At 39.6% G+C, this 27,108-nt stretch overlaps 1 protein-coding gene across 5 annotated transcripts in view; it reads right to left on the bottom strand.

Moving 5' to 3' along the window:
- Nucleotides 1-27,108, bottom strand: part of RPAP2 (RNA polymerase II associated protein 2) — a 123,920-nt gene that overhangs the window by 24,394 nt on the left and 72,418 nt on the right. For 4 of the 5 annotated variants that reach the window (XM_017544153.2, XM_037744137.1, XM_017544155.2 and 1 more), the window contains 2 exons: nt 16,196-16,345; nt 11,811-12,547 (listed from right to left, as the gene is read on the bottom strand). The exons of the other annotated variant lie outside the window; for it this stretch is intronic. In XM_017544153.2, coding sequence (XP_017399642.1) covers nt 12,547; nt 16,196-16,345 — 151 coding nt within the window. In that variant the 3' untranslated portion in view covers nt 11,811-12,546. Of the gene's footprint in view, nt 1-11,810; nt 12,548-16,195; nt 16,346-27,108 lie in introns of those variants that run through there. 5 annotated transcript variants of the gene reach the window in all.

Raw genomic sequence — 27,108 nt, 5'->3', positions numbered from 1 at the left:
AAAAAAAAAAAAAAGAGAGAGAAAATGAAAAAGTACTAATACCAAGACATGATGTGGCATTTCACTATGTTGGCCAAGTGAAAATTCTAAATTTGATGAGAATGCCAAGGCAAAGATTCAAGAAACTCAATGAACCCCATGCAGGATAAACCTACACACATACAAACTCACACCAAAGCATATAATCAATTTTCTGACAAACAACTGATAAAAAGAAAAAAGTTAAAAGCATCCACAGGAAAAAAAGACGAAATATGTACAGAGAAACCAAGATAAGAATTACTGCATACTCACTGTCTAAAGCTATGCAAGCCAGAAGACAATGGAATGGTATCTTTGAAGTGCCAAAAGAAATAAAAAGGATAATTTGAAAACAAGTGAAAATATCCTTCAAAAATGAAGGCAAAATAAAGTTGTTGTTTCCTCCCCGCCCCAACCCCGAGACAGAGTCTTACTCTAGCCCAAGCTAGAGTGCAGTGGCAAGATCTTGGCTCACCACAACCTCTGCCTCCCAGTTTCAAGCAATTCTCCTGCCTTACCTTCCTGAGTAGCTGGGATCACAGGTGCCCACCATCATGCCTGGCTAATTTTTGTATTTTTAGTAGAGACAGGGTTTCACCATGTTGGCCAGGCTGGTCTTAAAATTCAACTTCAAGTGATCTACCCACCTTGCCCTCCCAAAGTGCTGAGGTTACAGGTGTGAGTCACTGCACCTGGCTTTTTTTTTCTTTTTCTTTTTTTTTTTGAGACTGATCAAGAGAAAAGAAGACTCAAATTTCCTGTATATGGGAAAAGAGATAACACTGCCAGGTGTGATGGTGCATGCCTATAGTCCCACCTATTCAGGAGGCTGAGATGGGAGGACTGCTTAGCCAAGGAATTCTTGGTGCAATATGCATGCCAGTTAGGTGTCTGCACTATGTTTGGCATCAATATGGTGACCTCCTGGGAGCATGGGACCACCAGGTTGCCTAAGGAGGGGTGAAACGTCCCAGGTTGGAAACAAAGAGGTAAAAACTCCCCTGCTGATCAGCAGTGGAATTCTGCCTGTGAATAGCCACTGCACTTCAGCCTGGGCAACACAGTGAGACGCTGTCTCTTAAAAAAGAGAGAGAGAGAGAAAACACTACTAAGATTCTACATTAATTAAGTGGATATTATGAATGACTATGCAAATACATTTGAAAACATATATGCAGTAGAAGAATTCATTGGAAGAAACATGTTTCCAAAAATGACTCAAGAAAAAATATTCCTAAATATACATATTTCAATGACAGTATTTAAAGTCATAATTACAAATTGTTTCATAAGGGAAATTCACAGGCTGAGATGATGTCACTGGTGAATTCTATCAGACATTTAAGGAAGAAATAATAGAATCCTCCACCTATGCAGAAGTTTCAGAAAATAGAATTGGGCAGTATACTTTACAACTCATTTTATGAGGCCAGTATTACTTTGATTTGAAAACCAGACAAAGACATTATAAGAAAAATTACAAACCAATATCCTTCACAAACATAGGCAAAATCCTGAACAAACTAATAATAAAATGAATACAGCAATTTACAAAGAGGAAAATGCATCATGGTCCAGTGTGTCTTATCCCAGGAATGCATGGCTAATTTAACATTTAAAATGCCAATGAATATAATTTACCTTACCAGAAATAAGGAGGAAAAAAACATGGATCGTCTTTATAGATAAATTAAAAGATTTTTGTCTTTGGCAATTCAACACCCATTTATGATTTAAAAAGACAAAAACCTTTTAGCAAACTATGAATACCAGGGAACTTCAACTTGAGAAAGGGTCTCTAGGAAAACTTACAGCTGACATTGTACTACTTAATGGCAAAAGACTGAGTACTTTCCCTCTAAGATTAGGAACAAGGGGAAGATGTGTGTTTTCACCACTTATATCCAATATTGTTCTGAAGGTCCTAACCAGGGCAATAAGGCAAGACATGTGGGTTTGCAAAGAACAAGTACAATAATCTTTATTTGTTGATGACATGATTATGTATGCAGAAAGTCCTAAGAATTCTACAGAAAAGCTACTAAAAGTAGTAAAGTATTGTCTTTCTAAAAATGGCCCTTATTCCACAGAGATTTTTACCTTTATTGCCAACATGAATAGCTTGCTTTCATGGTGTGTTACTTTCCACAAAAAATTCAAGGCTTTAATCACAAGGAGAGCAAAGTACATGTGTTTGCTGGTTTTACTGAACTGATCATTACAGAAATGAGTTAGAAAGGTTTTCATTAACAGCTTTTTCTCGGATATGGTCTGGCTCTGTGTCCCCACCTAAATCTCATCTTGAATTGTAATCTGAATTGTGATCCCCACGTGTTGGGGGCGGGACCTCATGAGAGGTGATTGGATCATGGGGGTGGTTCCCCAGTGCTGTTCTCGTGATAGTGAGTTCTCACGAGATCTGATGGCTTTAAAGGGGCTTTTCCCCACTTTGCTCTGCACCACTTCCTTCTGCTGCCCTATGAAGAGGGTGCCTTTCTTGCCCTTCACCTTCTGCTATGATTGTTTCCTGAGGCTTTCGCAACCATGTGGATCTGTGAGTCAATTAAACCTCTTTCTTTTATAAATTACCCAGTCTGGGGTATTTCCTTATATCAGTGTGAGAACAGACTAATACACTCTCCCATTTGGTAAATTTTCCTTCTCTGACTTAAAGGATGTTCCCAGAGAAATTCCTAAAGCAACAGAGTTGTTTTTCCAAACTCTGAGCCAAAGGGGCTGCTTGGTGGGTTCATGGTCTCTCAACTTGACACCAAGTGTGAAGGCTCCATATAAAAAAATTCTGGACCTTAAAACCAAAGTGTGACTCGCCACAGTGGCTGACACTTATAAGCTCAGCATTTTAGGAGGCCAAGGTGGGAGGAATGCTTGAGGCCAGGAGTAACATAGTGGGACCCTGTCTCTACAAAATATAAAATAAACTACAAATTAGCTGGGCATCGTGGTGTGTGCCTATAGTCCCAGCTACTCTGGAGGCTGAGGTGGGAAGATTGCTTGAGGCCAGAAGTTTGAGGATATAGTGAGCTATGATTGCCACTGTGCTCCAGCCTGAGCGACAATGAGACCCTGTCCCAAAAACCCCACAAAACAAAACCAAGGTGTACTCTGACTCCAACGAGGAACCCTCCACAAACTCAGCTCTCCCTGTGGCAGTGACCCTTGTTCTGCAAAGGAAGCCAGGGTGAAGGGGAGGGAATCTCAGTTGAGCTCACTCACACAGGGTGGTCTCCCTAATCCCAAGTGGGTTTTGATTGAGTCGTTTTAGCTCCCTCTCTCTCCCCAAAGCTCATTGGTCTTTTTGTTGCTTAGTTAGATGAGCCATAGACAAGGAGTGTGAGACCTGGGTTTTAGCAATTGTTCTGTTAAAACTTGCTGATCTTGTGGAAGATAAATCTCTCTGGGTCTTAGTTTGTGCTTTTTTAAAGTGAGAGATTTAGTTAGACTAGTGATTTTCAAACTCTTTTTCCTAGTAGCAAGACTCTGTACAAAGAAAATCTTATCTGGATGCCCAACCCAGACAAGAGAGGTTAGAGCCATTCTGGTTGACTTTGAAGTTGGACTGTCTTTTCTCCCATATGGCCATAGTGAAAATAACTCTGTCTAAAATTTAGTGTCTTTATTTTTTTTCCCAAAGATAGATAATGTGTTAATGGGACGATGTGAGAAGGATAAGAGGTGGGAGTGAGCAAAGTGACAGATCATAGGCTATGCTTTTTCATATAAAAAATGAAGATAGGTATTACAGAAGAAATTAATAAACTGTTTCTCTGAAAAGTTTTTTAAATTATGATACAAAATTACATTAAACTATGTGTGTCAACTTCAAAACACTACAATACCTGAAGTGGACACTGCCTTGGATGTATGACCCTAGTAGGTAGGGGTCAAGGTGGGTATCCAGAGGCCTGGCCTTTCTTGTTCATCTAAATGATAAAAAAATTTTCACTGCTGTTAACACTTCATTTTATTGCTATCCTATTTCTGTCACAAGTCCTTATGAGCGTGGTTGGGGTCAAGGGTCACCCAGAAAACAACAAGCTTCTAATTTCTTTAATTATGCAAACTAGAGATAGGTGACTGAGAAGTTGCTTTTGGCCTGCAAGACATAGGGAGTTTTGCAAGCCCCAAGGGGAGTGCAGAATTTCCTGAACATGTTGCAAGGCGGCTGGCTGGCCTTCTTCTGAAGTCATGCAATATTGTTCTTCACTTTGGTTATGACTGCAGAGGTGCTGGGAAACAATAAAAACTATCACCTTGGAGCGGGTTTTTCTCCATAGGCCTCAAAGATGAAGCTAGCTCATTTAGAGGGAATGGCTTGTGCTGCTGCTTTCATTTAAAGGTATTTTGATCCAATTCCACCTCCCAGTTCCTTTCTTCCAAAACACAGTATTTTTGCTGAGTGAAGGACAGGCAGCAGCCTGAAAATTTAGAGAGTAGAAAACTGGCTGGCTAAGGACATTTTACAAGTTCATATTTTGCTAGTTTAATTTGGAAAAGGACAAATGAATTCTCAGAAAATGAGCTTTATTGGGGAATGATACATTTCATCAAGGCATTTCTTCATCAGGAATCACACAGTATGCAGTCACTGCCCCATACTTATCCTCCAGCTTGTGCTGCGCAGAAGAGGAGTGTTGGGATTTCCAACAAGGGCTTTGCTGATAGTGCATGCACATTAGTGTGTGCCTCTTGGCCCGGGTGGCGAAGTCCCAATCTCAGACTCTGGCCTCTCTAAGTACATTTCAGATGAATGTCACCCCTGCTCTCTGCCCCATCCTCAGTCCAGCAAAAATGGGCTTCTAGAAATGCATACTTTTCTTTTTCTATCAGGGCTTATAATGTGAAGCTATTAAAGATTTTCAAATTTCAGAACAGTACCACTTACCTTGGGCTAGGTAAATTTTTTAGAGAATTGATCTTGTGCCCTAATAAGTAGGAAGATCAATTGTTTTTTTGACATGATTATAAGCAGAAGATGCTAAATAACACCTTAAAAAGACTCCATTGGCCAGGCGCAGTGGTTCACGCCTGTAATCCCAGCACTTTGGGAGGCCATGGAGGGTGGATCGCCTGAGGTCAGGAGTTTGAGACCAGCCTGGCCAACACAGTGAAACCCCGTCTCTACTAAAAATACAAAAAAATAAGTCAGGCATGGGGGTGCATGCCTGTAATTCCAGCTATTTGAGAGGCTGAGGCAGGAGAATTGCTTGAACCCAGGAGGTAGAGGTTGCAGTGAGTGGAGACTGTGCCATTGCATTCCAGCCTGGGCAATATGAACAATACTTTGTCTCAAAAAACAAAAAAAAAAAAAGAAAAAAGAAAAAAAACAAAAGACTCCACTAAGTATGGTAAGTCTAGTGTGTTTTGTTTGTTTGTTTGTTTGTTTGTTTTTTGAGAGGGAGTTTTGCTCTTGCTGCCCAGGCTGGAGTGCAGTGGCGTGATCTCAGCTCACTGTAACTTCTGTCTTCCACGTTCAAGCAATTCTCCTGCCTCAGCCTCCTGAGTAGCTGGGATTGTAGCCACACACCACCATGCCCAGCTAATTTTTTGTATTTTTAGTAGAGATGGGGTTTCATGTTGGCTAGGCTGGTCTCGAACTCCTGACCTCAAGTGATCCACCCACCTCGGCCTCCCAAAGTGCAGGGATCACAGGCATGAGCCACTGCACCTAGTGGGAGTTTTAAGTGTTTGAGAATCTCATGGGAATGGAAATATCCCAAGGACAAGTTTTTAAGTCATCATCCTCCTAGTTATAACAGGATATGTACTTGTTCCTCAAGTATTTAAGTGGAAAGTGAAACTATCACACTGTCTACTTTCCATGGTAAAAGATATTTCAAATTTAAGGCTTCTTTCCTGAAAGAGCAACAGCGTTTTCATAAAACATTTCTTCCTGTTCTTTGAAACTTGAGAGTTCATGAGAAAACCCCAGGGCTGTGCTTTATTGAAGGCAACACTTTACTTCAATGATGAAGAGTGCCACATGGGGATTAGGGAGTGGTATTTTGGAGAGGAGACAGTGCAGGCTGAGTCAGCAGAATCCAAGACTGAACAACAGACTGGTTGTTTTAGACCAGCCTGCAACCTTGGGTTGAAAATGAGTCAACTCAGGAGCCAGAGCAGACTATTCACCCTACAAGTGCTCCTTGGTCACAGCCATTTCAGCATCAGCCTACTCTTCCTTTTCAGTCTCTTCAGGATCTCTACAGAAGTAGAGATGAGGCAAGACTTCCCATAGGTGATCATAGACTATGCAGAATTTCTTGAGCCAGCATCCGTATGACTCACTGAGTGAGCTCCCTTATTGCTGCATGGATGGCAGGGATCACATAGCACAGAGTATAATCTGTTACTAGTAGGTATGTTAACATAAGATGCCTCTGAGAGGCTGGAGATCAGCCCTGGTATTAGTAACCTCCAGAAGATGGAGCTCCCAGCAGGCTGTCTGGATCTAGTTAGTGAAGGTCCGGGAGTGAAGCGTCCAGCAAGAATAGCTCCAGTGCAGCAGCAAATTTCGGCACAGCCTGCTGCTGGCCAGTATTCCTGGAGAATATGGCACTGACATCAGTGGGATTTTCTTTTTAAAAAAATTTTTAATTTTTGTGGGTACATAGTAGATGTATATATTTATGGGTTACATGAAATATTTTGGTGCAGGCATGCACTGTATAATAATCACATCAGGGTAAATGGGGTTTCCATCACCTCAAGCATTTATCCTTTGTGTTACAAACAATCCTGTTATACTTTTCAGTTACTTTAAAATTTTATTCATTTTTTTTTTTTTTTGAGACAGTCTCACTCTGTTGTCTAGGCTGGAGTGCAGTGCCACAATCATGGCTCCCAGAAGCCTCGACCTCCTGGGCTGAAGCAATCCTCAGCTTCTTAAGTAGCTTGGACTATAGATGTGTGCCACCATGCCCAGCTAATTGTTTACTTTTTTTGTAGAGATGGGGTCTGTGTTGCCCAGGCTGGTCTCTAACTCCTGAATTCAAGTGATCCTCCCATCTCAGTCTCCTAAAGTAGTAGGATTACAGGCGTGAGCCACCATGCCCAGCCTTAAAATTTACAATCATTTTAATTGCAGTCACACTGTTGTGCTAGCACATACTAGGTCTTATTCATTTTTTCTTACTATTTTTTTGTACCCATCATCAGATGATTTTTCAGTGGCAACAATGGTATGAACTGTTAGCAGAAATTTCTTCCGGGTCCTTTTCAGATTTATGATGTAGATAACATCACTCTGCTTTTTGGTAGGTGTACTATTCCATTTGGAAGTCAAGGTTGATGATACCTGAGCTTCTGCTACAAGGAATTTGAGGATCTCCTCCTCCTTTATCTGTAGGACATCAAAGGCTCTAGACATTGTGAAAGTTTCCCTTTATGTTATGACAGGAGCCCAGAACCATATTTTGGACCCCTTTCTGGGTAGTGCAGAAAGGCTCTTTATATATTGGGAATTATTCTGTACAGATATGTCTCTTGTCTCTCATGTATTTATTCAATTGTTTGTATCAGTATGTGTTCATATATATTTTATACTTTAGGTATAACATTATAATTCAATACTATGTTATTTTGTGGATTACAAGGGTGAGCCACCATGCCTGGCCAGGGAGCTCTTTCAGATTGGCTCCTGTGTCTGACATGCTTCTATCCTCTTGTTTTTGAGAACTTGCTTACTTTCTGGTACTAAAAGATGGTCCAGGCTTATCTTGAAGTTTCTCGGCTCTAGCCTTAGAACCTAGCCATTTCCCCAAGGAGCCTGGGTTCTTTTTTATTGGACAATATTTAGAAACCAAAATCTCAAAGTACTTTGAACTAAATTCTGCTTCAGTCCTCCCAAACTAACATAAACTTGGCAGGAATATGTGGTAGGCAGATGCAGTAACTTCCAAAGCAGCTGGCCCTGGGGTGACCTGGTGGCAGTGGTCCACTTGGATCCCTACTTTTTATACTAAGTTATTGGCTCCTCACCTGAGGCCTCTAGACCTGTAGGGTACGGGAGATAACTGAAGAGGTATCTCTGGGCACAGAGAGGGAAAAAGTGGAGATATAGCAGTGTCTCTCATTTTTTTAATTTTTGAGACAGGGTCTTGCTCTGTCACCCAGGCTGGAGTGTAGTGGTGCAGTCTTGGCTCCCTGCACCCTCTGCCTCAAGTGATCTTCCCACCTCTGACCTAAGTAGCTGGGACTACAGGCAAATGCCACCATACCTGGCTAATTTTTTTATTTTTTGGTAGAGACAGGGTTTTGCTCTGTTGCCCAGGTTGGTGGTCTCAAACTCCTGGACTCAAGCGATCAGCCCATCTTGGCCTCTCAAAGTGTTGGGATTACAGGTGTGAGCCTCTGTGCCTGGCCAGCTTCTCTTTCTGTTTATCCTGGTGGGCGTCACTAGGTCGGAGAGAGAGGCCCTGTCATCATCTATGATTTTTAATAGTTTAAGGTATAATTTATACACACAAGCTTCACCTGTTTTACGTGCACAAGTCAATTATTTTTAAAGTTTATAAAGTTTTGCAAAAATGGCCGGGCTCAGTGGCTTACACCCGTAATCCCAGCACTTTGGGAGGCCGAGGTGGGCGGATCACCTGAAGTCGGGAGTTCAAGCCCAGCCTGACCAATATGGAGAAACCCCGTCTCTACTAAAAATACAAAATTAGCTGGGCATGGTGGTGCATGCCTGCAAGATACTTGGGAGGCTGAGGCAGGAGAATTGCTTGAACCACCTAGAAGGCAGAGGTTACGGTGAGCCGAGATCACTCCATTGCACTCCAGCCTGGGCATAAAGAGCGAAACTCTGAGAAAAAAAAAAAAAAAAAAAAAGTTGTGCAAAAATTACAACTTAGTTTTTTTTGTCACCCCAAAAAGATCCCTTGTGCCCATCTTCAGGCAATCCATGTTTTTACGTCAGACCCATGCAACCATTAATTTAGTATCTGCTTTAGACATATGCCTCTTCTGGACTGTAAATGGGATCATACCATATGTGGAGTATTGCATCAGACTTCTTTCACTAAGCATAACATTTTTGAGATGCATCCATGTTGTAGCATATATGACTACTCCATTGTATAGATATATCATTTAAAGAAATCCACCAGTTTAAAAAAAAAAAAAAGCTGAGAATGATGGTTTCCAGTTTCATCCTTGTCCCTGCAAAGGGCATGAACTAAATGTTTGAGATGATGAACATGCTAATTACCCTTATCTGATCACTATACTTTGTATATATCAAAATATGTGCCACACAAATATGTAAATTATTTTTTAATAAAAAATAAAATATTGAAAATAAAAATTTTTTTTAAAAAGCTGGGTATGTTGGTGCCCATCTGCAGTCCCAGTTACTGAGGAAGCTGAAGCAGGAGGATTGTTTGAGCCCAGGAGTTTGAAAGAAACTGCCAAACTGTTTTTCAAGGTGGAAACACCATTTTACATTCCCACCAGCAATGCATTAGGGTTCCAGTTTCTCCACATCCTCACCAACACTTATCTTTGTCTGTCTTTTTTATTACAGTCATTTTAGTGGGTCTAAAGTGATAGTACACATCTCTTCATATGCTAGTCAATTTGTATATCTTCTTTGCTGAAATATCTATTCATTTTGTCCATTTTAAAGTTGTCTGTTTTATATTTGAGTTTTAAAAATTCTTTACATAGTCCAGATACAAGTCCTTTATCAGATGCTGTATATGATTTGAAAATATTTTCTCCCAGTCTGTGGTTTTCAATTTTTTCTTTTTTTTTTTTTTTGAGACGGTCTCACTCTGTCACCCAGGCTGGAGTGTAGCGGTGTGATCTCAGCTCACTGCAACCTCTGATTCCCAGATCCTCCCACCTCAGCCTTCTGAGTAGCCAGGAGCATACAGGAGCATGCCACCATGCCCGGTTAATTTTTGTATTTTTTTGTAAAGATGGGATTTTGCTATGTCCATGCTGGTCTCAAACTCCTGAGCTCATTTGGTCCACCTACCTTGGCCTCCCAAAGTGCAGGGATTACAGATGTGAACCAACTCCCCAGGCCAATTAATTTTCTTAATAGCATTTTTTAAAACAAAAGTTTTATATTTTGATGAAGTTCAACTTATTGACGTTTTCTTTTATGAATTGTGCTGTTAGGGTCTTAAGAACTCCTCCTAAACCAAGGTCATCTAGCTTTTCTCCCATGTTTTTGTCTATATGTTTTATAGTTTTAGCTCACATGTAGATCTGCAATCAGTTTTGAATTTATTTTTGCATATGGTAGGAGGTAAGAATATAAATTCATCTCTTTTGCATTTGATATACAAATGTCCTAGTACCATTTGTTGAAAAGACCATCTTTTCTCCATTGAATTCCATTGGCATTTTTGTCAAACTCAATTGATCATAAATGTGAAGGTTTATTCCTGGACTCTGTTCCACTGATCTGTATGCCTATCTTTATATGAGTACCACACCATCTTTTTTTTTTTTTGAGACGGAGTTTCGCTCGTTACCCAGGCTGGAGTGCAATGGCGCGATCTCGGCTCACCGCAACCTCCACCTCCTGGGTTCAGGCAATTCTCCTGCCTCAGCCTCCTGAGTAGCTGGGATTACAGGCACGTGCCACCATGCCCAGCTGATTTTTTGTATTTTTAGTAGAGACGGGGTTTCACCATGTTGACCAGGATGGTCTCAATCTCTTGACCTCGTGATCCACCCGCCTCGGCCTCCCAAAGTGCTGGGATTACAGGCTTGAGCCACCTCGCCCGGCCTCACACCATCTTGATTAATGTAGCTTTGGTAGTAAGTTCTGGATCAGAATTATTTCATTTTCAGAATTATTTTGGCTATTCTGAATCTTTTATGTTTTCATACAAATTTTAGGATTGGCTTGTCAGTTTTTCAAAAAAGCTTGCTGTGATTTTGATAGGGACTGCATTATAGATTAATTTGGGGAGAACTGCTACCTCAACAACATTTAATCTTCCAATTCATAAACATGGATTTTGTCTACATTTCTTGATACCATCTTTAAGCTCTCTGAATTTTTTTTTTTTTTTTTTTTTTGAGACAAGGTCTTGCTCTGTTGCCCAGGCTGCAAGCAGTCCTCTCAACTTAGCCTCTCAAGTAGCTGGGACTACAGGCATATAGCACCATGTCTGGCTAATTATTTTTATTTTTATTTTTTGTGGAGACAGGGTCTTACTTTGTTGCCTAGGCTGGTCTTGAACTCCTGGGCTCAAGCAATCCTCCTGCCTCAGCCTCCCAAAGTGCTGGAACTACAGGCATGAGCCACCATGGCCAGTCCTCTTGAATGTTTTATAGTTTTCATTATATAAGTCTTGTACTACTTTTGTTAAATTTTATTCCAAAGTATTTAATTCTCTTTGGTGCTACTGTGATAAAATTTTCTTAATTTCATTTTGGAGTTTTCAGGATAGAAAAACACAATTTACCTTGCTGAACTTAATTCCAGTACACTATAATTTTTTGTTGTGATTAGACTCTTACAGTCAAACAAGGTTAAAAAAAAAAAAAAAGTCAAAACGGCCCCAGACCAACAGGGTGACAGCAGCCTTTGTCCATACAGAGACAAAGTTTAGTTTTTGCAGTTCTTTCCCATAGAGATTGTATGGCAGTAGCCAATTCTGTGGCCTACTGCCATACAACCTGAACTGAAGTCCAGAAAGTTTAGGTGACTGGGCCACAGAGTAGTTATTGGTGGAGCCAAGAAAAATCATATCCATATCTCCTTGCACACTAAGCTCCCCATTGCAGAAGGCTGCTTTCTGGTCCTTTTCTGTGATTGGGCATCAGCAGCTGTCATTTCTTCCAGTGTCCAAGAGTATTTTCTTGGCCTTCCAGTAAAGTTCCCTAAGTTGTCTGAGGTCCCCCCTCAACTGCTAACTTGCCTAATTTTCTTTTAAAGAAACTGCCTACTTGATACACATTTTGAAAAGCAGTCTAAATTCTAGAAATTGTCTCTCCTGAAAACAAACTACAGATTCCATTTAAAACATTTCCCTGAGTCCAGAAAGTTCTGAGATTCTCCCGTTTTAGACTAGACTTCCAAAGGGCTTCATCTTAAATTGCATTTATTGACCTCACTGTTTGCTGATCTTTAGAATTTAGAGTTTAGACGGGGAGGCCAAAATGGTAATTTTTCTCATTTTTTTGGTAAACTGATATGATGGCTGGAATCATCCAGAAAAATTAGAGATCATTATACTTCCTTGAATATTCATTGAAGTTTCAATTTAATACTTAAACATTCATTTTCAAATAAAAATACTATGTCTTACAGCTAGGGATGCAAACACTTGGTTATCCCTGTTGGAGTAATGATTCTCCTCTATCTGGGGAGGTCATCCTCTGCAGTTGGAGACTGAGGGACTGGGAGATGGGAAGTTGAAACTTAAAGACGTAAAGGTCTGACTTGGAATAAAACTAGTTATCAGTCATCACCAGACCATGATGGTGGCTAGAATTCCAGAAACGGTGAATAGAAGTTCATCTTCTATTTTGTCTTCAAATATATCTGTAAAGCAAAAAAGGATAATTTTAATAAAACATGTATTGGGAGGCTGAGGCAGGTGGTTCACGAGGTCAGGAGTTCAAGACCAACCTGGCCAGCATGGTAAAACCCTGTCTCTACTAAAAATACACACAAAATCAGGCAGGCATGGTGGCACATGCCTGTAGTCCCAGCTACTTGGGAGACTGAGGCAGGAGACTTGCTTGAACCTGGGAGGTGGAGGTTGCAGTGAGCCAAAATTGTACGACTGGACTCCAGCCTGGGTGACAGAGCAAGACTGTGTCTCAAAAAACAAAACCAAAAAACATGTAAAGTATTTTACTAGCTGTTGGAGACACTGTGTGAGTTGTCAATATTCATTCCATTTCTTCCTTTATGTATATTCTACCCAACGGTAGTTTGGGTGGAATAGACCCAGCTTCATATTCAACCTGAGGGCTAAGTTTTGACTGATCGAGGTCAACTGGAAAAGCTCTTCTCTTTCCCTCATCCTTTACCAGAATGATTTCCTTAGCTCACAGCATTCCCATGGCCACATCAATTGGTTCAGGGGTGTCCTCAATCAACATGGATTTCAAGAGTCTCACCAAGACAGTATGGTCCGCTATATATAAAACTGGAGCCTACTGAACAATTTTGCCCCTCTGGTAGACAGCTTCTAAGACAACTCTCAATGGCTGTTGTTTCCTGTATTCATGCCCTTGTATAATCCTCTCACCTTAAATATGGGCTGGATCTAGTGACTAGTTTCTAACTAATGGAATATAGCAAAAGTGATGGGATGTCACTTCTGAGATTACTTGTTAATACAAAAAGACTGTGGCTTCCATCATAGGTATCCTCTCTTGCTGGCTCACTCTGAGGGAAGCCACATGCCATGTTGTGAGATGCACTCTAGAGAGGCCTATGGGCAAGGGATTAGGGGAGCTCGATCCTGTCAACAACCACGAGTGAGCTTGAAAGGAGATCTTCCATTCTAGCCTTCAGGTGACATCATAGCACTGGCAGATAGCTTAACTGTAACATCAGGAGAGACCTTCAGCGAGAGGCTCCCAGTTCAACTGCACCTAGATTCCTGACTCAAAGAAACTGTGACTTAAAAAGTGTTTGTCTTTAAGCCACAAATATCTTTTTGTTTGTTTTGGGGAAATTTTCTAGTAGCAAAAGATAACCAATATGCCACAATAACAAAAGGTAGTTGGAAATGGATTTTCTTGTTATTCACAACTGAAAGCATATTAATATACTAGGTAGTAATCTTGAAAAGGTTATTAAATATTAAAATCTTTAGAGTCAAAGAAATTTACCATGGCATACCAAAATCATGCAAACAAAAAAAACCCCTCTATGCTACTTATAACCATCTTCATTTCTCATATGGAAAATTATGTCATAAGGGCTATTCATTCAGAATCCTTTATAATACTAAGTAATCTGGGCCAAGGTTTACCTTTAATTACTTAAGCAAATGAACAATGTAAATAAATAATGATCTTAGGGGAACTGTGAAGTCCACTTAAAACATCTACTGTTCAAAGCCCTTAAAACTACTTTAACACCATCTGTTTATGTACAAGTTTAAAATATGCTAGTTAAAATGATTTTTAATTGGTATCTATTCATTACAGCAGGTTTAGAAGAACTTCTGGCTAGACACTGTTTGCTTTCAGTCTGAAAGAGAAACTTTTTTTTTTTTTTTTTTTTTTTTTGAGACAGGGTCTTGCTCCAGTGCCCAGGTTAGAATGCAGTGGTGTGATCATGGCTCACTGAAGCCTTGACCTCCTGGGTTAAAGCAATCCTTATGCCTCAGCCTCCCAAGTAGCTGGGACTACAGGCAGGTACCACCTGTGTAGACAACCATATCTGACTAATTTTTTTATTTTTTGTAGAAACAGGGCAACTTTGTTGCCCAGACTAGTCTTGAACTCTTGAGCTCAAGTGATCCACCCACCTTGGCCTCCTGAAGTGCTGGAATTTCACGTGTGAGCTACTGTACCTGGCCCAGAAACCTTTCTTTTTGTAAATTTTTTTTAAATTTCTTTTTCTCTTTTTTCTTTTCATTAAATTTACGTAAGCAAGAAACCTTTCAACCCATGTACACAGGATGTCATGAACTGAGGAGTATGATTGGTTTACACTCCAACCTTGCCATATTCTTTTTCATTTTTTTTTTTCTTTTTTACTTGGTTCTTTACGTGGAAGCCATATTCTTTAACGGCCTTTGAATGCTATGCTTATACAAACCAACCTAAGCTCACTTCCTCAGTACAAGTCTTTGATATACAGTGTTCTCAGAGTAGCAGGATCATTTGAAAAGACCATTGGGTATAAATTGGGGGAGGAGGCAGTTACACTGCTAATTTCTTTCTTTTTTTTTTTTTTTGAGACTGAGTTTTGCTCTGTCACCCAGGCTGGAGTGCAGTGGCACAATCTTGGATCACTGTAACCTCTACCTCCTGAGTTCAAGTGATTCTCCTGCCTCAGCCTCCCAAGTAGCTGGAATTCCAGGCGCCTGCCATCATGCCCAGCTTATTTTTGTATTTTTAGTAGAGACAAGGTTTCACCATGTTGGCCAGGCTGGTCTCGAAATCCTGACCTCAACTGATCTGCCCACCTCAGCCTCCCAAAGTGCTGGGATTACAGGCGTCAGCCACTGTGCGCTCGACCCTGTATTCTTTCTTTATCACCAAAATCACCCCTTTCAAATATCCTTCCTGTATATTTAGAGATTTGATTAAAGATTGTTATATAAAACTTCAAATAATAAATATTAGATGACAGACATCAAGTATGCTTCTAAGGAAAGAGATGGGATTAGAGGTAGAGGTGAAGGGAGAATTTTCCTTTTATATTAATTATGCAATATGTATTGCTTAATTTTTATTTTACAACATTTTGTATTTTTTTTTTATCATTTAAAAATGGTTAAAAAAAAAAAAAAAGAAAATGCTCCCTGAGAGAATCTCATTTGTAGTTTAGGACGAATTTCTTCAATTATAACATTAAATCAGTATCTATCTGAGCACTTTGGGATTGTGTGAAATGAGAAGGAAGAAAGGAATAGATGGAAAGTTATGATTAAGGCAGGACAAGGAAGGGAATATTCTGATGGGCAGTTCTGAAAGAGGAAAAGGCTTGCGATAGCAGGAGAGGGCTGTGTATCTGGGAACAGGGTTAGGATTCAGCAAAGTCAGACTTGTAAATTCACCTGCTTATCTGTACATGAAATGACTAAGGTATTGGCTGGGTAGGGGGTGATTTCACTGAAAGGGGCAGTAAGATGAGGATGTTCACAATGAATCGCTGCAGTAGCTGGGCTGAAGTAAACTGCTACTTCCTGGGAAGAAACTTATCAGATGGGACATGTGGGATGGCCTACACTTGAGTATGAAACTGATAATGTGGTGTTTTCTCAACTGCAAAAAACAGTAGCCTACAAGAGACGAATAGCAACAGATATGGGACACAAAAAAAGAAGAATAGGAAGTGACTGAGGCAGCTGAAAACTAAGGAATATCATGTATTTCCTTAGCAAACTGAGGGCATCTTGAGGCCTGTAGTTGGTTTTTACAATTTCCAATTTAAAAAAAAAAAATCCACATAGGCAACAAATGAAGACTAAAAACCAAAGTAAAACAAAATCCAACTTACCACTTTGGTAAACAGCTGGTTCTAAATATGATGGTTAAACTTTCAAGGTCTTCATTCTTTAGCTGTAACTCTTCAAGCAGGGTGTCTAGAAACCGTGTAAACACTATACCTTCCTGAGAATGTTTCTGAATGCCAAGAATTGGGGTCAGTCTGAAACAACCAAAAATACTAAATGCATATGCATGAAATGATAAAGGGACTCCCATCTTCAACATGGCAGAGAAGATTTTATGAGGATAATAAGGTCTCTCTGATTTAACAAAACTCCCAGAGAGAAGGCTTTACTAACAAAGGCAGAAGAGAAGTCTTGGGAAAAGACTGAAAGATCAAACATTAAGTATGAAAGAAGTATAAAAGCCTAAATCTATAACATGTTTGTTTTTCTTCATGTGAGCAGAAACAACTAAAATTCTGCTCAGAAAATGAACTTTTTCCATTTGGTAAAGGAAGGTTATGGAGAGGAGTTTAGAGTTGAGAATTGCTTTAAAAACATACTTATATTAGATATTTGGATTACATCACCTAAAAGGATAATAAACAAACAAGATTACCTCTTGAATTGAATTTTTTTTTTTTTTTTTGAGGCAGAGTCTCGATTCTGTTGTCCATGCTGGAGTGCAGTGACACAATCTTGGCTCACTGCAACTTACGGCTCTTAGGTTCAAGCAATTCCCCTCCCTCAGCCTTCTGAGTAGTTGGGATTACAGGTGCTTACCACCACGCCCGGCTAATTTTTGTTTTTTTGGTAGAGATGGGGTTTCACCATGTTGGCCAGGCTGGTCTCGAACTCCTGGCCTCAAGTGATCCACCTGCCTCAGCCTTTCAAAGTGCTAGGATTACAGGTGTGAGCCACTATACCCACCTAACTTTTTTTTTTTTTTTGTATTTTTAAATTATTTATGTTTATTATTTATTTATTTATTAGAGATGGAGTCAGTCTTGCTCCATCTCCCATGCTGGAATGCAGTTATGCAATCTTGGCTCATTGCAACCTCCTAGGTTCAAGCAAGTCTTCTGCCTCAGCCTTCTGAGTCTGAGTAGCTGGGACTACAGGTGTGTGCCACCATGCCTGGCTAATTTTTGTATTTTTAGTAGAGACAGGGTTTTACCATGTTGGCCAGGCTGGTCTTGAACTCTTGACCTCAAGCAATGTATCTGTCTTGGCCTCCCAAAGTGCTGGGATTACAGGTGTGAGCCACCAAGCCTGGCCAACATTTTTCTTTTTAAAACACTAAATAATGAAATACTTCTCATAAGGCACTACATACCAATTTTGTAAGAAACAATAGCCGGGTGCGGTGGCTCACCCCTGTAATCCCAGCACTTTGGGAGGCCAAGGTGGGCGGATCACAAGGTCAAGAGATCGAGACCATCGTGGCCAACATGGTGAAACCCCATCTTTTTTTTAAAAAAAAGAAACAATATGCTTTTTTTCTCTAACCATTTGTAGTAAATAATCCTACAAGATTGACTGCATAATGGAATTTTAAAAGTCATTTACACTGAAATGTGATCAGTACATGATTTTTAAAAACTGAGCAATATCTACTCTAATTACAAAGATTAAAGACACTTCTCATAAATACTTTTTTTTCTCTAGAGAGTATGTGTTTCAGAGTTCTTACAAGTTACATTCCTAGAAAGCTTTTTGGGAGAAAATTCTTTTCTCTCCAAGTAGTTTTGCACTTCTCACAACGCTCTTTCAGATATTTATTTAATTTTGGTTATTTGCCTGGGCATATTAAATCAAAATAAAATAACTCTCCAATTTAAATCAATAAAGCTCAAGAAATAAGAGCAGATCAGTTCCACAGTAGTCAGTGTGGAATTATAGGTGTTTTCTGAGAGGCAGATTTTCTTCCTTGCTTAGCCATCCTATACGGAAAGTAGAAGTAAAAGGGAAAATTTGTCAGAATTGTCCAAAGATGGCCAGGACTTCCAGAGGAGGTGGGAAATTCTCTATATCCCTAAAGTCTATTAGCAAGAACTGGAGATGAGATGACTCCAATAGTCCAGTGAAATCCATAGAATTCTAATGGGGAAAGCTGCTATTGTGCTTTTTTTTTTTTTTTTTCAATCCCTCCTGTATTTCTTTACAGGTAGGGGATGGAGTACCAAGTTCTCAGACTTCATGAGCTCTGTCTGCACATATTCCCAAAAGGTAGTTCATACCAGGAAATAGGACTACCCTTTATTACAAGGACAAGCCCAAGCTAGGTATACAGGTAAACTTAAGAGTTGTGGCCAGCTTTTTTCTAAGGCATTTTCCTGCAGAGAAGGTGGAACCGAGAAGCTAACTCTAGCTTTTCCCATGCTTAAGTGATGTCAACATTTAAAATATAAGTTGCTGCTTCCCCATAACACCAAGAATAAGGGATGGGATAACACTGGCTAAAATAAAACCAAGAAGTCCAAGTCCGGTAGATCAAATATGCCAACTCCATAGAAACCCAGCTTTTATGTATATTTAAAGTGGTACTGGCCAGGCAGGATGGCTCATGCCTGTAATCCTAGTACTTTGGGAGGCTGAGGAGGGCAGATTATTTGAGGTAAGGAGTTCAAAACTAGCCTGGCCATCATGGTGAAACCTCATCTACTAAAAATAAAAAAATAAAATAAAATTAGCCCAGCATGGAGGTGGGCACCTGTAATCCCAGCTACTTGGGAGGCTGAGGCAGGAGAATTGCTTGAACCCAGGAGGGGAGGTTGCAGTGAGCAGAGATCATGCCGCTGCACTCCACCCTGGGAGACAGAATGAGACTCTGTCTCATAAATAAATAAATGCAGTGGTACTTATTTGACAAATCCAAAAAAAACTTCTCTGACTTTCAAGGAAATTAGTATTTGGCTCATATGTGAAAACAAGGTTTTCTCAATTCCTTCTCAAAGTTTCATTAGTACTTAACCCAAATGTCCAAATTTAAATCTAAAATTAGAAATAAATGGTGACTACCAGATTTCTCAATCTGTGTGCCTATATGAGAATAGCAATTATGTGAGGAGTTATTACAGAGAAATAGCTTTTAAGAGCTGCCCCTCTATCAGCTGCCTTAGTTACAAATTATTTTAGGAATAACACTTCTCTAGAGAACTTACAAGGCTAAAATGATGCTATAAATTACTAAAACCAAAAGTTACTAAAATTTTTGTTTATAAAGAAAACCCTGGATTAACAAGAAACTTTAGGAGGAAACAAACAAAAAAGGAAAGCAATGACATAATCCCACTACATGTTCCTGAGCTCATGGCAAATACTGCTCATCAATCAGGCATTCTTAATGAGCTTGGATCTGCTTTGACAATTCTCAAAACAGGACTCTGAACAACCATTTCAACTGTGTAGGGCTGGCTCTTGAGATAAAACCTATTCCCCCTCCCCAGTCTAACCACAAGCCCTAGAGGAACTATGTACACAACCAAATTCTAATACTAGCCCTGCCAGGAATGCTTGTATGACTTGGGGCAAGTTGCACCTCAAAGCCTTAGGGTCTATCTATAAAATGGGGCTAATAATACTAAAGTAGCTTAAAAGATTATTACAAAATTCAAATGGGATACTGTAGAGGAAGAGCTCTTTTATTTATTATAATATTAGTTATATTTAACATTTATCATGTGTTTCCTATGAGTATTTACCATGTACTATGTTCTAAACATAAATTATCTCCTTTAACTCTACAGAGATCCTAAGGAATATAGTTATCACCTCCATTTAACAGACAGGGAAATAAAAGCATAAAAACAAAAGTATCTTCCCCAGGGTCACAAAGATAGTAGCAGGTTGGGGCTTTGAACCTAAACAATTTATCTCAAAAAGCCCAAACTCTTAGCTAATATGCTAGCTTTCATTCTTTGTAGGCTATAGGGCACTATAAATTTAATCTTTACTTGCCTGACTTATGCGTACTGAGCCCTCAATGAACATGCAGAAGGAACAAAATGATTTAAAGTTGATTTAGAGAACTAGAAGACTACAAATATAAAAATGCAAGTAGGTGTGAGGCAGAAGGAAGTGCTGATAGAGAAATCACACAAAGTCTGGTGTCTGGTAGAGACAACAATGTCAACTTGGGGCCTAGAGATTTCTACAGTAAGTCATCAAACAGATAGATAGCAATCTTCAGGCATCTGGAGCCAGGATATCCTTTTTTTTTTTTTTTTTTTTTTTTTTTGGGTTTTTTTTTTTTTTTTTTTTTTTTTGAAATGGAGTTTCACTCTTGTTGCCCAGGCTGGAGTGCAATGGCGCCATCTTGGTTCATCACAACCTCTGCCTCCTGGGTTCAAGCAGTTCTCCTGTCTCAGCCTCCTGAGTAGATGGGATTTACAGGCATGTGCCACCACGCCCAGCAATTTTGTATTTTTAGTAGAGATGGGATTTCTCCATGTTGGTCAGGCTGGTCTTGAGCACTCAACCTCAGGTGAGCTGCCTGCCTCAGCCTCCAAAGGATTACAGGTGTGAGCCACCATGCCCAGCCATTTTAATTTATTTATTAAATTTTATTTCATATTTTTGGGGGAGAGCAGGTGGTTTTTGGTTACATAAATAAGATCCTTAGAGGTGATTTCTGAGATTCTGGTGCACCTGTCACCCAAGCAGTATACACTGTATCCAATGTGTAGTTTTTTGTCCCTCACCCCCTCTCACCCATCAACTTTAATATGTTTTATTACTTAATAGCAATTAACTACCTGCACACTTTTCCATTCTGGCTGCTTACTGGGCATTTTCTGAATTCCACGTTATCTCTGTAGCAAGAGGCTCTGTGTCTCCTTGCACAGATGAATCAGAAGCAACATCATAACATTTTATCTGCTTACTATGGTTTTGATCAACTATACGTGTTGGCTGTAGCTATTGCCAAAGATGCTACTAACTATTGGGATTCTTTTTAGGACACATACTTTCCTAATGATAGGTATCATTGGACTAAGTGGAGTTGGAAGACCTATCTGATGTAGAGGTCCAACCACTGAGCTTGGAGATGAGGTTCTATTCAGAGTGTGCTTTTTTTAGTAGTGACTATGGAAGAGGACTTTGTAAACCACAAAGCACCAAGCAATGCAGTCCCTATATGTGCACAGAACCAGACCCAAAGAAAAATGAACAGACTTAATACTGGAACTGTTCTTTTCATGAGCGATAGTGGCCTCCTAACATCCACTTCTGAAAGATTCTTCTGTGTTCTCCTCCTAATTGATTACAGTATTGGATGTCCCTGATCACTTCCTCCCTTCCTAGAATTCTCCTGTTAGTCATGGTTCTCCTCCTACCCTTGATTCTTTAATCTCTCTTGCTGGCTTCTCAATGTACTAGAACAGGTCCATGGACAACCTATGGTCCACAGGCCAAATTGGGCTTGCTACTTATTTCAAATACAGCCATACCCATTTATTTACACATTCCATGGTTGCTTTCATGCTACAACAGCAGAATCAAGTAACTGCAACTGTAGTGCCAGCAAAGACAAACATTTACAATCTAGTCCTCTACAAAAGTTTGCCAACCCCTGTACTAATTATGTACAGTTTTAATTTAAAATGAATAACTCAGTTATTAATAAAATGCTTTACATACTATAGCTCTGATGATTAGAGCAATTACAACAGGAGATGAGAAATCTAAAGGAACCATTTAGCTCCAGGATATTCAGGGGCTAGTCTATGAATGATCTCTTGAATATTGGACCACTTATGGATGGAGGATGCTTAGAAACCAAAACTATCTCATAAAAGTTTCTAGCTGGAGAGAGTATTTTCCCTGGCTCACTCCATTCCAACCATACTGGCAAACCATGTCTCAACTTTGTGCTGAGGTTAAATTTGTCCCCGCTTTAGAGGCTTGCTTGGGGATATTCCCCTGCCCTAGTTCTCTGCATGGTAGGATCCTTCATGTTTCAGTTTTGTTTAATGTCACTTTTCCCTCTGAAATCCATCCTCAATCTCATCTCTCTACTTCCTTTCTTCACTTTATTTTTCTCCATTATCCTTAATAATCATCTATTTGTTTGCTTGTTTATCTCCATCCAAAAGAATGTAAATGTCATGAGGGCAATGACTTCTATCTTGTTCACCGTATCCTTCATGCCTGTTACATTGTAGATCATCAATAATTACTAGTTTATGAGGGCACTTATTTATTGTGATTACTGAAATGTTTTTCTCCTTCATAAAATTTTCCTCCTCTCATTCGATTGATTGAGATGAGACCTTGTTTGTCACTCAGGCTGTAGTGCAGTGGTACGATCATAGCTCACTGCAGCCTTGAACTCTTGGGCTCAAGCAATCCTCCTGCCTCAGCCTTCAACATATTAATAGCTGGGACTACAGGCATGTGCCACCATACCCGACTACTTAAAAAAAATCTTTTAGTGTCTTGCTGTGTTGCCCAGGCTGGTCTTGAATTCTTGGCCTCAAGCAATCCTCCTACCTCATCCTCCTGAGTGAATGGGATTACAGGTATATGCCACTGTGCTGGGCTCCCCTCCTTTTATTTTTAGAAGAAAGAATGGATGAAATATTTTCTTTACCCCCGCCCCACCCCTGGTCACATTCTGCATCTTCCTGCCAGAATATTTCAGAACATCAATCAGTGAGGTGTGCAATGAGCTTTAAATTCATCAGGCATTAAATCATGACCTACCACTTGCTACTGAAATTGTCTTCCTCACTTCCATTTGTCTTGGAATTCAGTGTTGTCTGGTAAGCACTCAGACTGGCTAATCACTGAGCAGGCTTAGGCGTCAGCTTTAATTCACTTGCAGAGCTGCAAAGGAAACTGTGGAGCCAGAGGCTGGGCCTGGAATGGTTGCTTGGTCCCTTCCTTAGGAACAAAAGTACTTAATTAAGCCTTATAGGTGAAATATGAAAGGAGAGGAAATTCTTTTCATTCTAAATGATATGTATTTATTTGGCCAAGGGAAGAAGCAATTTAGGAACAATTTAGGAACAATCCAACTAATAAAGTTATTTTTTTTTAATTGACAAATAAAAATTGCATATATTTATGGTGTACAACATGATGTTTTGAAATATGTGTACACTGGAATGACTACATCAAGCCAATTAACATATGCATTACCTCACATACTTATTTTTATATGGTGAGAACACTTAAATCTACTATTTTGATGATGATGATAATAATGGCTAATATTTATTGCTTTCTTTTTTTTTTTTTCTTTATACCAGCCATAATGTTAGCACACAGTGTTCTAGGTGTCAGATACTTCTTTTTGTTTTCTGGTTTTTTTTTTTTTTTTGGACAGGGTCTCAATCTGTCACTCAGGTTGGAGTGCAGTGGTGCAATCAGAGCTGACTGCAGCCTCACTCTCCTAGCCTCAAATGATCCTCCTATCTCAGCCTCCCAAAGTGTTGGGATTACAGGCATGAGACGTTGCGCCTGGCCCAAGTTTTTTTTAGATTCCACATGTAAGTGAGATTGTGCAGTGTTTGTATTTGTGCCTGGCTTATTTCACTTAACCTAACGGCCTCCAGATAGATTCACCCATGTTGTCACAGATAATAGGATTTCTTTCTTTTTAAAGCTAAATATACTCCATTGTTTACACACACACACACGCACACACACACACACGCACACACACACACACACTATATTTTCTTTATTCATTTATCTGTTGATGGACTCTTAGGCTGAATCTGTATCTTGACTGTTTTGAATAATGCTGCAATGAAAATGGGAGAGCAGATGTCTCTTTGACATACTGATTTCATTTCCTGTGGATCTATCTTATGTTATCTATCCAACTATTTTACTTATCTACCTACCTATCCGCCCACCCACTCTTTAGTGGGATTGCTAGATTATATTGTAGGTCTGTTTTTTCTTTTTGAGACAGAGTGTCACTCTATTACCCAGGCTGGAGTGCAATGGTACAATCTTGTCTCACTGCAACCTCTGCCTCCCAGGTTCAAGTGATTCTCCTGTCTAAGCCTCCCAAGTGGCTGGGATTACAGATGTGCACTACTATACCTGGCTAATTTTTGTATTTTTAGTAGAGATGGGGTTTCACCAGCTTGGCCAGACTGGTCTCAAACTCCTTACCTTGTGATCTACCCGCCTCAGCCTCCCAAAGTGCTGGGATTACAGGTGTGAGCCACACGCCCGGACTATTTAATTTTTTGAGGAACCTCCACATTGTTCTCCATAATGGCTGTACTAAGTTACATTCCCACTGACAATGTGCAAGGGTTCCGTTTTCCAGATATCTTCACCAGTGCTTGTCATCTGTGGGTCTTTATTTCTGTGTAATTCTGGCTATCACTCTTCTTGCATGGGGTATATTTTTATTATTTTTAGGTAAATGATAGTAGCAGAAAGTATCAGCCAAATGAAGACTCAACTGTTTTGGGGATTTATACTCCCTTTCAATCTCCTTCTATTAAGAATTAAATGAGACTCAAAGTCCCTGCGCCCCCCAATATATTTTTTTAAAGTCTTGCCAAAGTAAGCAGAATAGACCCTTTCTTAATATAGTGATTTGGTCTCTTCTTACAAAACTGCTAATAAACTAACTACCTTCATGATCTCAAAAGATGGAGATTCTACACTTCTATGTGTAGCATGTTGCAGTGGTTAATAAACCTTAAATTCTAGACATTGTTCCTCATGTATAATCTAAATGTCTCTTGCAGAATTTTATTTTCTTCTTCATGGAATTTTTGTGGGTGTGTTTGGTGGGGGGTGGTGCACAAGCTCTTAAAGCTATTCCTTCATATTCTTGAAAATAGTTGTCAGTTACTTCCAAGTCCTTGTAATCTTTCCTTATAGATGTCATCTGACTACTCCTTATTGGGATTGGTGTTTGCGGTGGTGTTCTTTCCTATACTCATTTCTAGCTTATCATTTTCCTAAAATGCACTGCCGATAATATAAATGTTGTCCAAATTCAGTACTTCAAAATATAAAACAAAACATGTCCAACCCCATAGAAATATAAAACAGGCTGGGTGCAGCGGCTCATGCCTGTAATCCCAGCACTTTGGGAGGCCGAGGCAGGCAGACCACTTGTGGCCAGGAGTTCAAGACAAGCCTGGCCAACATGGCAAAACTCTGTCTCAACTAAAAATACAAAAATTAGCTGGGCATGGTGGTGTGTGCCTGTGGTCCCAGCTACTCAGGAGGCGGAGGCACAGGATCACTTGAACCCTGGAGGTGGAGGTTGCAGTGAGCCAAGATCACACCACTGCACTCCAGCCTGGGCAACAGAGTGAGACTCTGTCTCACAAAAAGAGAAATATATCATAAAATAAAAATGCTCACTTTCAGGTTATCTTTGAAGTACAAATTGCAAGATCTTACCAAATACCCACTTCTACTCTTTTTTTAGTTAAACTGACTTCCCAGGCTCCTCTTTTCTCCTTAATCCTTTATCTGTGCAATATAAATTATTATATTCTAATTACTTACCTGTTTAATTTTTTTCCATTAATAAATGACTCCTACCCCATTCACTGAAAAGTATTCAAGCCTCTATTCCAATCCTGCAACTTCTAATAAAGAATATAAATAAAACCAGGATGGGAGTGGTGGCTCATACCTGTAATCCCAGTGCTTTGGTAGGCTGAGGTGGGAAGATTGTTTGAATCCTGGAACCTGAGACTGGTCTAGGCAACACAGCAAGATCTAATCTCTACTAAAAATAAAAAAATTAGATGGGTGTGGAAGTATACCCCTGTAGACCCAGCAACTCAGGAGACTGAGGTGGGAGGATGGCTTCCCGCAACTTGTAAACTTGACCCCATGAGTTCAAGTTTACAGTGAGCTATGATTATGTCACTGTACACCAACATGGGTGACACAGCAAGACAGACCTTGTCTAAAAACAAACAAAAGCCTATAATCCCATAATAACTTGGCGGGTCCAAATAACTTCTATTTAAATTAAAAAAAACAGTAATTTATACTACAGCTGATATTTAATGAGTTTTATGCAGGAAATACTTTAAAAATAACCAGCAGAGAATGTGATTGGCTCTAAGTAAAAACAAAAGATTTCTGTTTAAAGTTATTTCTTTCAAGTGCTTTTAAGTATGAATAAAACCTCAAAAGGTGACACTTAAGATGGCTTAACACAGACTATCTGCTGTTGAATATAATTTGAAAGCAACCTACATAATAAAAACTTGCAATGTATAAATCACAAATAAGAGGAAACTGCTCATGAAACCTCCACTGATTCAAACCTCGATTCTGAAAAGACAGATATCCTTCTCTAACTAATTCTTTACCATATGGTAAGTGGCGCAATAACAAAAACAAAAAGCCAAGTGTCAAACTGCATCTTATTGATAAGACCTTTATTTAGCTGACTGCTCCACATATGCTACACATCAAAAGGAGAGAACGTAAGTCAGGTTAGGACAAGTACCTTCCATTTGTTATAACTAAGCTATCAAACAACATCTGGTTAACAGGAATTATTATATACAGTAGTAAGAAGAGTTTCAAAGTTTGGGTGAGATAACTGAATCAAGAGAGAGATTTTTTAAATTAAAAGTTGGCATTTTTATTAAAACCTTCTATCCAAGGATTTAGAGCTGTACAAACTCTTAACTAAGCCTCACAAGTAAGTTACCTATAATTTTGGAAGTCACCACTTTGTATCCTGTCAACAGAAAAAGATATTTAAAGAGTTAAAAGTTGTGGTTAATTAAGCAAGTGGAGCTAACCTGATAATTCTCTGTTATTTATCTCCTATAGTACAATAAAAGTCAGTAATGAACTTGGATTTTTAAGTGGCCTTCCCCTTAATTCTGGTCCCTATTGTCTTGCTCACTGCACTCATACTGAACCATTGGAAACTCCATACTGTAACTCCACAGTCTGAATTATCCTTTCCTGAATAATCCTAGGTGATACGTGTGAAGATCACATCAGGCACCTGCGTAAA

The sequence above is a fragment of the Cebus imitator genome, unplaced genomic scaffold (genome assembly GCF_001604975.1).
Source record: "Cebus imitator isolate Cc_AM_T3 unplaced genomic scaffold, Cebus_imitator-1.0 Scaffold166, whole genome shotgun sequence".
Taxonomy (NCBI): Eukaryota; Metazoa; Chordata; class Mammalia; order Primates; family Cebidae; genus Cebus; species Cebus imitator.
The sequence above is the reverse complement of the archived record's forward strand: the minus strand, read 5'-3'. Positions and strand labels throughout refer to the sequence as shown.